Below are 11467 nucleotides of genomic sequence, written 5' to 3'. Positions count from 1 at the left end.
CTGATATAATCATCCAAGAGTGCACCTCCTCCATGAAGTAAGCATGATAGCGCTGTTGATCAAGAGCAAAATATGACAGTTCCGTGAGTAAATATATCTTTCAGAAAAAACATAGCCACAAAATTCGACATATGATAAATAAGTTGCCCATCTGACCTTGGTCTCATTATCAATATTAGAGAGTGACAACAAATGAAGAGAACAGATTGACAAGGAAATACTACATGCCTCAAATTTCCCAAGTTCCATAAACAACAAAAATGCACTCAACCCACGGCTTATCTCTAAATTTTCCAACTTAATCTCAGAACGGAAATCCTTACCGCTAGTAATTGAAGATACCACATATTCACTACTTGTATTAGGTCTCATTGTTAAAATAAATAGAGTTTTTCTATTTAAACCATGCACTTCTCTTTGTTCACCCCAATTTCTAATTCAAAATTTCACATTTTCTCAGAAAACCTCACCATCTTCCCAAACTACCCATAAATACACTCATAGCAGAAAAAAAAAACTATTTAAAAACTCATCAACCTCACACCCCACACCCCACTATCTTGCCCCTCACCACTCTAAGTTCATCTCAACCTCACATTGCTTAAAGTGATAAAAACACTGTTGTCAAACTCAATTGACGATCCACAAGCAATTATCCACAAGAAAGAGTTTGTGAAGAGAAGATGAGAGTGTAGTAAGTTTCTTGGATTGAAAGAGAAGAGTAATCTGGCTAGTGTAGAGGAGTTTGTGTTTTTCTAAAACTTAATATACATAGTGGTCGGGTATGTGTATTAGGAGTAATTTTTGGGTGTTCCAGGTACACCATGTCCAATAAAAATTTCTCGTGTATTAGGGTTAAATATTAAGTTGGATGACCTTTTTTTGTCTTTTTACATAAATATTAGGGTGAAAAAAAAAAATATGAGGTTTAAATAGAAAAACTCATATTACCAATCCCAAATTTGAACCCAACGGATTTCAAAGCATTAATGAAATTTGACTGCGGTGAGAGACTGAGAATCAGTGAATAATTCCCCGCCAAACCAAACCCTCCCCTTCATTTGAATTGGAAATTGCAGTGAGAGAGAAGTTGAGAAGGAAGAAGATGGCAGAAAACGAGAGACAAATCCAGGTCCGTACACTAGTCGGAGAATCAAGCACTGTTTCAGTCTCCGTCAACGACACCATTGAAAACTTCAAGGGCCTTCTCAAGCGTACCTTCCATCCCGCCACTCGCTCTCCCAATTTTCACCTCTTTTTCAAGGCAACTATTTCCTTCTCTCATATTATTAGTTTGGTTTGGTTTGGTTTGCTTAATTTTATGCTGTTTGGTGTCTCAGGGTGGTAAGTTGGGTTTGCAGAGTAAGATAGGTAGCCTCAACATTAAGCCTGACGAATTTCTAGTGCTTGTCCCGTTTTCTAAGAAGGAGCCGAATAATAAGCAGACCCAGAAATCTGATCAATCTAAAGCTTCATTGAATGGCTCTGGTAAAAGCTCCACCATATCAAACTTTGCCGATTCCGCGTGGTCTGATATGATGCAAGACTTATCGTCTTTACGGGAAAATTCAAGTAATCAAACCCCAATGGAGCCTATTGTTGGAAGTTTCAATCTTGGAGATAGAACGGAAGCAATGAATGAAACTGCTACTTGTTGCTCTTCTGGAGCAAAGCGCAAAAAGGGTCTTGATTCTGATGACATTATGTTGGATATATTGCGGTGTAGTAGAAGAAGCAAGAATGTCCTTGATGAACATAACTTTACAAGGTTCGTTGAGGTTTTGGCGTCAGTGAGTTGTTTGTCCGATCCCCATAATGGGGACTGCATGTTGTGGAGAAGAGTTCATTTAAGGCGCCACGGCTTTGGCACGGGACTGCCTAAAAGCAGTGGTAGTTCATGCTTGTGTCCACCGTGGTTGAAGATAATCATGAAGGCATTTGCATTCTTAAACACTTTTTCTGCATTTATTCAATCACGGCAGGAGAGAACAACCTCAATTCTTTTGGAGCAAGCGCTGGGCCACCTTCCGAAATTTGGAGTTGAACTTGGTTTGAAGGACATAAAGAATCTTTCAGTTATTTCTCCAAAGGTAATTTATATCAGCGTTTGAACACACTGAGGGATGTATAGTATGGTTACAAGAAACTTTTGTCCGTGTGAAGTATAATCTTTGGCATTCGGGTTTTTGGTGATGCAGGTAGTACGTTTTGTAAATAAGAATGCGGAGGAGACAAGTTCTGGTAATGCGATTGTCATCATCAATTGTTCAACAGAGGATAATTGTAAACATGGTATTGTGGAAGTTATGCATATTCTTTTTTCCTATTTCCAGAGTTAATCTAAAATGCATGAGCTTTTAACTGGACAATTTTGTTTACATTGACATCATGCTCGGGTTTGTTAGGTTGCAAACAGATGGATGTACCAATGATTGTCAGTGTATTGAAGATACGAGAAAGTTCTTTCAGAAGTAATTTGTGGAAGGCTATGGAGTGGTTATTGGTGTGTCTAATGCTCTCTCTCTCTCTCTCTCTCTCTCTCTCTCTCTCTCTAATGAGCATTTATTGTTGTAGTTACATCTCTTTCAGGCTAACAGAAACGTCCTAATATATTGATCATAACAAAATGAGCGTCTTGATTATGAATATAATCTCTCCGCCTCAATCTTGCATTTCGTCACTTATTTCAAGTGCCAGGTTATACAAAATTTTATCATACTAGTAGGAATATAATCTCTTGATTCCTAGATGATCCAATATAATCATGAGAGCCTTTCGACAATGTGAAACCATTTTATTGTCATTGCTCGCTGGGTAGTTTTGTTTGTCAGACTGCTACTAGGAATATAAACACACTTCGATAATCAAGCAGTCAAGCCTCAAATTTTTCTCTTCTACACATATAGTCATTATGGACTTCTAGTTGATCTGGATTTTCATGCAGTTTAAAACTGGAAATGAGATTTCCAGGGATTTTTCCTTGGAAGACTTGCTTATATCTGTGAAGGAATGTGACACTGCTGCAAGAGGAAATGAAGCAAAACAATCAAGGATAACCCCTGCATCTTCAAATAATTTTGACCGAAAACACTCTGCCGCTTCAAGAACTCATCGATGCCATGTAGGTCTTCATCCTCAACTTTATTCAGTTCATTTTTGTGTTTTCGCTTATTTCTCATAATTTGCAAGTTCATGCTTCATACTCTACAGAAAGGATAAAAGACAATGGAGGTGATATCAATTCAATAGCATCTAATTAACCTGTTAAAAGTTGACAAGTTTTACTGATGTAATCAATCTCATTTCTGTGAGATGTATGATGTCTCCTTGTCTCAACTTCCATAAGTAACTCTTTTGTATTACTGTCCCTCTGTTTTCATGGTTTCTAGGTGATATTGAATTGTGGATACTTCATACTAGTTCCCTTTTACTTTTTCTGTTTAGTGCTCAGTGAATTTACTGGCACATGACTGGTATTTCCTTCATCCAGTAAGGGGAGAGGAGATTCTATTTTGCCCAGTATCCATTGACATTAATACTTGTAGAATAGAAGTTGCTTCATATGCAGAAAAAGAGCTGTAATTATTATATGATGTTCTTTATGGGATAGTGAATGTAAAATGTTTTGACTCATAAATAACCTTAATTTTTCAAGTAACACCTCATATAGGATTTCTACCTGGAGAACAGAGTGATATCAGATCCTTGATTAATTAACGTTAATTTTTTTTGTTATGCCTCGTTGGAACTATCACTATCTTGTAATCCTTAAAATGCTGTTTTGGATGCTCTGAGAAATGACACTTTTGTTGAACCATTTTGTCTCATCAGGGTACAGATTCATTGCTACCAGTGGAGATGGTTGAGCATCTTAGAAAGGGCATTGGTGCGAAAGGGCAGGTTTTCCCTACACTTTTTCCATAACCTTATGTTTGATGTGGGGAAATGAAAAAGTGAAATACACAACTGTGGCTTCTTTGGACCTAGTTGCATAATATATATGTATAACAAATCAAAACTGTATAGTTTTTCAAATTAAAATATCTGTGGGTCTGGCATGCTGTCATGTTTCTAGCAGTAAGTACATGGCAAGCTCTGCTAACCACAGCACCGTGAAACTGTGGATGCAGATAGTGCATGTTGAAGACATTGGTGCTCGGAGACCCGTTTATGTAGAAGTTCCACATGAACTATCTGAAAATATGAGATCTGCACTTCACAGTATTGGAATCACACAACTATATAGCCATCAGGTATGGATGTTTTTGAGGCTATGGGGCACCATCTTTCCTGAAGAACACCAATTGTTGAATGTGTTTTAGCTTTCTTTTTTCTTTTTCATGATATTTATAGGCAGAGTCAATACAAGCCTCACTTTCTGGGAAGAATGTTGTTGTGGCAACAATGACATCCAGTGGGAAATCTCTTTGCTATAATTTGCCGGTCTTAGAAGTTCTGTCGCAGAGTTCTTCATCATGTGCTCTATACTTATTTCCAACAAAGGTTTGTTGCATATGTGTTTGCATATTTATGAATGCAAAAATCATTATCCTTGGAATTGCTTTTGATAACAAATAACTTTTACATAATTCCCAATTCTTTATGCACACAGGCTTTAGCTCAAGATCAACTAAGAGCTTTGTTGGCTATGACCAAAGGATTTGATGATAGCTTAAACATTGGTGTGTATGATGGTGATACTACTCAGGAGGAGAGGACATGGCTGCGCCATAATTCTAGACTGGTATTTGGTTAAATGATGATTGTTGACAGTTTTCTTAGCTTGAATCCTCTTCTAAGTTTATGATGGACTTGTTTATCTGCTTAAATGCAGCTAATCACGAATCCAGATATGTTGCATGTATCAATCCTACCACACCATAGACGATTTGCGCGGATTTTGGAAAATCTTAGGTATTATCTCTTGGACTGTCATGAATAGTTTCTGTCACTAGGTGACTCATCAATAGTTGTGTGAGTGTGTGTGTTTGCGTGCCATTTTTTTATATTTGAATTCTTTTGGTGTCGTATCTTATGATATAAATTTGAATTTGTTGTTTGAGCAATTTGTCGTTATTATTAATATATTTATTACATTAATTATACAGAGATTTACTTCATATTTAATTCATTAGGTTTGTCGTAATTGATGAGGCACATATTTATAAGGGAGCATTTGGTTGTCATACTGCTTTTATCTTAAGGAGACTTCGACGGCTCTGCTCACATGGTAAGATCTTTCCCTTAGAGTTTACAAAGGATGAGATTGTTCGCTATTGGATTCTTCCATTCAAATTGAAAATTCAATAACTGTTTGTTTCTATTTGCAGTGTATGGAAGTGATCCTTCTTTTGTGTTTTCAACTGCAACTTCGGCAAATCCTCACAACCATTGTATGGTAAGATTTGTTAATTATAATTACAGATTAATCCTTTGTTGTGTTTTACAAATTTTGGCTTTCATGGTTCGTATTTTAAGACTTTCATCTGGTACTTCCCCCCTCTATCTTTATTTTTGTAACACCAATAATATTTTTGGTGCTATGATTTTTGTGGAATGTAGAGGGCCATGCATTCTAGATTAGCCTGATTTAGTGAGTGAAAGAAAAGAGCAAGGGGGAGGTGATCTACTGACTGACTTTGCCCCTATTTAGAACTCTTTTTTGGTTGATTGCTATATCACTTTGTATAAGCACATGACTTGGGTGTTTGGTAAGGAAGCTCAACTGGCTCCAGTTTTGGGGTGTTGGGAAGACATTTAAATAACCTGGTTGACTTCTGTGATGCACACCCTCATTTGTGTCACTTGGTGGCATTGCATTGTTATGTTGCTGATAAAAGTTGTCAATTTGTTAATTATCTTGGTTTCTTTTTCTGATGCTAGTTATATATAAATTAAAAGGATGACTATTCTATTTCTTCAGGAACTTGCAAGTTTAACAACTTTAGAGCTGATTCAGAATGATGGAAGTCCTGCTGCTAGAAAGCTCTTCATCCTTTGGAATCCTTTTGTAGATCAAGAAACTGTTGGTGTTCTGCAACTGTTATGGTGCCCAATAACTTTGTGATAAAATCATCTGTTAGTTAGTTTTCTAAATCTTGATGTTGCATCATTACAGGTGGTGAAGAATCCCAATAATATTATGGAAAATGGTAAATCTTCTGATGAAAGTGCCAACTTCAAAAGTTCAAGGTAACAGCTTTTCACATATATATAGCAGTGGAGAATGAGAATATTGTTTTAATAATTGTGATTTTGGTTTATAGGTCATATTAAATCCAGGTTAACAATAAAAATAGCTTGACAAGTTTTTCTGATGTGGTTTTCCCGTCTCTGGAGACCACAGTTTGAATGTCTCTTTTTCTTTACCCGTCTTCTTTTCCCAGGAAATTGCTTGAACATATATGATGGCCCCTCGGCGGTTGGTGGATTTACCACCAAGCTGTCTTCACAAGGGCAGTTTGACTAACTTGGTTTCTACCAATAACTACATGGCTCTTATAGCTCCTGTTAGAAATACATGTAGTGTACTCCATACTGATCTAGTGTTAAGTTTTGTTTGACTATACCATGCTATACACACCTACTGCCATATAGTTCTGGTACTTGACTTCTGTTTCATTATTTTCCAGGAAAATAATTTGCAGTTTTCTTTTTGTTGTTTTGTAACCTCAATAACTGAGGCTGAAATTATCTTTGCAGCCCGATTTTGGATGTTTCATGCCTTTTTGCTGAAATGGTACAGCATGGACTACGCTGCATTGCTTTCTGCAGAACACGCAAGCTTTGTGAACTTGTGTTGTGCTATACGTAAGTATCATTGATTTTGTGGAGTTCAGTACTCCAATTCTACATGACATGATTTATGCAATTTTTCGCCTCAGCCTTTTTTTATTTATCTGGTGTTATGGAGGGTTAAATGATGAAATGAATAAATATTATTGTGCTAGGCGTGAAATTCTTCAGCAGACAGCTCCCCTTCTGGTAGACTCTATATGTGCTTATCGTGCTGGTTACATTGCTCAGGTTAGTGAGCTTTTTGCCCTGCATTTATTTCTGTCATTTCAAATGCAGCTTTGTGGAAGAGAACCTTGGAGTGGTTACCTTTTTTTTTTTGGTTGAAATTTAGATTGTTGAACCATTAGGTTTTTTGTGCTCTCGATATTCATAATCATGGACTGCAATCAATAGGGGGAGTCAGCTATTATCTAGATTATTCCTCTGTTTACTTAAAAGTTCGAAATTATTATACCTCATTGAAGCTGATAGACATTATTGTTTCTCTCTCTCTCTCTCTCTCTCTCACCCCATTTATAATAAAGATACAAGGTAAAAGAGAGTATGTGATGTATTTATGTGATAGTACTTTCTTCTGTTTCGTAGTCTGTGCAACTTTGTTACTGACAATCAATGTATATATCCTGTTAATGTCTTGTTTAGTTTGAACAGCCTTCTGACAGTATTTGCTTGACTGGTGGAGCAGAATAGGAGAAGAATAGAGAGTGATTTTTTTGATGGAAAGCTTTGTGGTATTGCTGCAACAAATGCCCTTGAATTGGGTATTGATGTTGGACACATTGATGTGACTCTTCATTTAGGTTTTCCTGGTAGTATTTCTAGGTAGGCTTCCAGTTAATCCTGTTCCCACCAGTGCTTTAACTTATTGCTCAAATTGTTTTAATTGAGTATATTTGTTGTTTTATACTAGTTTTTTCCTCCTCTTCGATGCATGTCTGAAGCTTGTGGCAACAAGCTGGCAGAGCCGGGAGGAGAGATAGACCTTCTCTTGCTGTGTATGTTGCATTTGAAGGGCCCCTTGATCAATATTTTATGAAATATCCAAAGAAACTTTTTGGAAGCCCAATTGAGTGCTGTCATGTTGACGCTAAGAACCAACAGGTTTTAAATTTTCTTATATTTACATTCCTTTCATTTATCCGTGACTAATTTGTGTCTAGTGAATTGGCAATATTGATTTTATGCTTCTTGATTCCTTATTCCTTGTAGGTTCTTGCACAGCAGTTGGTTTGTGCTGCTCACGAACATCCACTGGGTTTGTCTTATGACGAGAAGTTTTTCGGTTCTGGTTTAGACAGTGCCATAGTGTCTCTTAAAAACAGAGGATACTTGAGTTGTGATTCATCATGTAATTCTTCTGCTAAGTTTTGGAACTATATTGGGCACGAGGTACATTATTTCTTTGCTTTGTCTGAGTTTAATTCTACTGTTCTTTGGTTTATAATTTCTTCTTCTCTTGCAGCATGCCGTTGTTTGCTCTGTACAGGATTCTGTATATTTTGAACAACCACGACCTTTTGGTTTCTAACATAATCTTTTTCTGTGAAATATATTTTTTGTTGTTGTAGAAAATGCCTTCACATTCAGTTAGTATACGATCAATAGAAACTGAGAGATACAAAGTTATAGACCAGCAAAAGAAAGAAATCCTTGAAGAGATTGAGGAAAGCAGGGCTTTTTTTCAGGTAAAATTCTAATGCACATCCATAATACATTTTCTACCTTACCTTGTTGGAAACCATAAAATACTTTGTACACTATTATTCGGAGTTTTTTTCCCCAATTATCTCTTTATGAATTTACTTTAGATCATTTTATCCTCATACGTTTAATCCAGGTATATGAAGGTGCTGTTTATATGAACCAAGGAAAGACGTATCTGGTCACAAGCTTAGATTTATCACGTAAGATTGCTTTGTGCTACGTGGCTGATTTGAAGTATTACACAAAATGCCGTGATTCCACAGATATTCATGTCATCGGCAGTAAATTTGTACGTCAGATTCTTAAACTTTTGCTTTCAATGCCTTTTCCTCAATGCATTTCCGTAACTTGCATGAGTTAATTTGCTGTTGTAGGCTTATCGGCCTCAGCTCTCCAACATCCAGTTCTCAAGAACAACTGCCCAAGCAGATCCTTGCAAAGTAACAACTACATGGTTAGGGTACCATCGTGTATCTAGAGGAAGCAATGAGATAATGGAAACAGTTGACCATGTACTTCCTAAATATTCTTATGAGTCACAGGTAAATCTGAGTACATACTAACATCGTCATCTATGTTGCACAGGCACGTAACCCAATATGGAATGACATGAGGACACTGCACATTTCCAAAAACTAGGACATTGATACAGTAATGACATGGAAATTATAATAATATATTATTATAATTAACAAATCAGCTCATCAACCCATTCAAACAGCTGTACCCATTCAAATACCCAACTCAACCTTGCAATTTCAGCAATCTGAACCTGAACTCAACCCATTCAAATACCCAAGTAACCCTACATACTGTGCACTATAATTTTTAATCTATAAAGTACAAACCCATTTCAAATTTCGAGGTCGCAAAGGTAGCTAGAGGAGTAGAAGAGAAAAGAAAGAAAAACTCATGGACTGAGCCCCCCTCCTCTCCCATCCCCTTCCAAATGTGTCCTGACTGCGTCCTTCCCATGTCTCCACTGTGTCAAATGTGTCTCCTCAACGGACACGTATTGTGCTGTATCCGTCGCATCTTGTGTCTGTTTGCGGGTCGGACGTTGCATGCCCCAGAATATTGGGGTGTCCTTGCACCCTAGATTGTCATTGGTTGGTTCTATGATTAACCTTGAATTGTTGTTTGTCTTCTCGTTTTGTCTATATAATCTGTTTCATCTTTTCATCAAAACAGGCAGTTTGGGTTCCGGTTCCACAATCAGTAAAAGAAGCTGTAATTATGAAAGACCTTGATTTCCGAGCAGGGCTGCATGCTGCATCACATGTTGTTCTAAACATTGTGCCTTTGTGAGTCCTTATATTTGTGATTTTCATATAACAGTCTCCATCAGCCTTGCATTTTTCAGTATATTTGTGCAGTTGCATTTTTCAAAGCCGGTGTATTGCATCGCATGCATGGTTTACATTTTGATTTACTGGCTCCCTCCCTAGTCAGATTCTCTTAAGAATTTGAAACATGTTCGTTATGATTCCAATGGTTGTGTGCGACTGATTGCATTATGATGTTTTGGCATGCAGACGAATAATATGCAACTTATCAGACTTGGCTCCAGAGTGTATAAACCTACACACCCGCTATTACCCGGAAAGGATTCTATTATATGACCGGCATCCCGGAGGAAGTGGTGTCTCTGTTCAGGTGAAAACTGAAGTGTCATTACTTTTGCTGAAGAAAGCTTGGTTTTATTTATTTTTACCTTTTATAAAAAGGTCATCTTCTTAATGCTGTGATCTTTGATTACTCTATGTTCTACCATATGAGGAAACCTAAGGGATGCTAGGCGGCCCTTTAATATATCTGATAATAGTTTCATGTTGATGCCCGGTTTGGTTTCCGAAGAGGATTCTGACCACAGGACAGCAATATCCATCATGTTGACTCTATTTCGTAATGAATATACTGGGACATGTAACAGGTTCAGCCGATTTTCATGGAGCTCTTAATTGCTGCTTTGGAACTTCTTACATCTTGCCACTGCTCAGAACATGGAGGCTGCCCTAATTGTCTTCAAGTCTGTCTCTCATTCTTTATATTTGCTTTATCTCTCTCGCTCAACATGAAGTAACTGGAAACATTTTGCATTGCAGAGTTTTGCTTGTAAGGAGTATAATGAGGGTTTGCACAAGGAGGCAGCAATTATGATCATTAAGGTTGAGATCTAAAGTGACGGACCCAAATCTATTTATGTTAGTTTGTTTTTCATCACTCAGTTGTCTGGTTTTCTTATCCATTCAGGGTGTTCTTGATGCGGAAAAATTATGATATGCACGAATCTTCCGAATGTTCATAATCTTGAGTGAAGCAAAGCAGAAGCAGCGGTATTTGATACTGACCAGATTAAGTTCTTTTTCCCTATTTCTCGGTTTATATATATATATATGTGTGTGTGTGTGTGTGTGTAAACAATCCTTTGTAATTTTTACAGTGTGGTGCAAAAGAAACTTGCTGGTCTTCACTCACCACAGTGAAGTGATTAACAGGTGAAGTTAAGAGGAAGTTAAGTGATCAGGAATCAGAGAGTGGTACAATTACGAGTACGAGAAAGTTCCAGGAATATAAACGTTGTGGTGATGAACAGATGAAGTGATTAGTAGGAAGAAGTAGGCTATTTTTGCCTTTGAAAACCACAAGTGAAGCATAGGCAGGCAGAGGAAGAAACAAAAAGAATGATATGAAGGATGCCTCGATATTTTTGGTAGCTCATGTAAATCACGGCATTCTCTGTGTAAATATAAAGTCAGGGATGACCAGTCTTAAGGGCTATTGAGTTCAGAAGCTATTGAGGGCTTACTTTGCTTTTCAGCCTGTTTGTCCAGAGGTGTTTTTTGTAATTTTGTTCCCTTTTTCTTTTGTTTTTTCCGTTCTCCCCTCTTTGGGCTTCTCTTGTTTTGTTTTGTCCCATTTTGGGTTTTATTCAATGACATTCAACGACCCAAACACGGCCCAA

At 37.3% G+C, this 11467-nt stretch overlaps 1 protein-coding gene across 3 annotated transcripts; it reads left to right on the top strand.

Moving 5' to 3' along the window:
• The first annotated feature begins 956 nt into the window (after positions 1 to 956).
• LOC110753403 (UBQ, helicase-c and DEAD-like helicase domain-containing protein) lies at positions 957 to 11457 on the top strand. 3 transcript variants are annotated; one of them, XM_021954310.2, is made up of 28 exons: positions 957 to 1264; positions 1341 to 2090; positions 2199 to 2292; positions 2406 to 2503; positions 2945 to 3121; positions 3832 to 3900; positions 4131 to 4253; positions 4354 to 4503; positions 4613 to 4744; positions 4835 to 4914; positions 5136 to 5230; positions 5331 to 5398; positions 5924 to 6025; positions 6119 to 6192; positions 6703 to 6810; positions 6951 to 7026; positions 7484 to 7620; positions 7740 to 7899; positions 8008 to 8187; positions 8367 to 8483; positions 8636 to 8791; positions 8877 to 9044; positions 9694 to 9806; positions 10038 to 10158; positions 10436 to 10531; positions 10608 to 10670; positions 10756 to 10838; positions 11001 to 11457. In XM_021954310.2, exons 1-27 carry the CDS (start codon positions 1106 to 1108, stop codon positions 10780 to 10782), a joined length of 3693 nt encoding a protein of 1230 aa, XP_021810002.1. In that variant the 5' UTR covers positions 957 to 1105; the 3' UTR covers positions 10783 to 10838; positions 11001 to 11457. The 3 variants fall into 3 exon arrangements, with proteins under 3 accessions (XP_021810002.1, XP_021810001.1, XP_088109792.1); XM_021954309.2 differs by having other exon boundaries at positions 10946 to 11457; XM_088253666.1 differs by having other exon boundaries at positions 960 to 1214; positions 10946 to 11457.
• The last annotated feature ends 10 nt before the right edge of the window (positions 11458 to 11467 follow it).

The sequence above is a fragment of the Prunus avium genome, chromosome 5 (assembly GCF_965620075.1).
Source record: "Prunus avium chromosome 5, drPruAviu1.hap1.1, whole genome shotgun sequence".
Lineage (NCBI taxonomy): Eukaryota > Viridiplantae > Streptophyta > Magnoliopsida > Rosales > Rosaceae > Prunus > Prunus avium.
The sequence above is the reverse complement of the archived record's forward strand: the minus strand, read 5'-3'. Positions and strand labels throughout refer to the sequence as shown.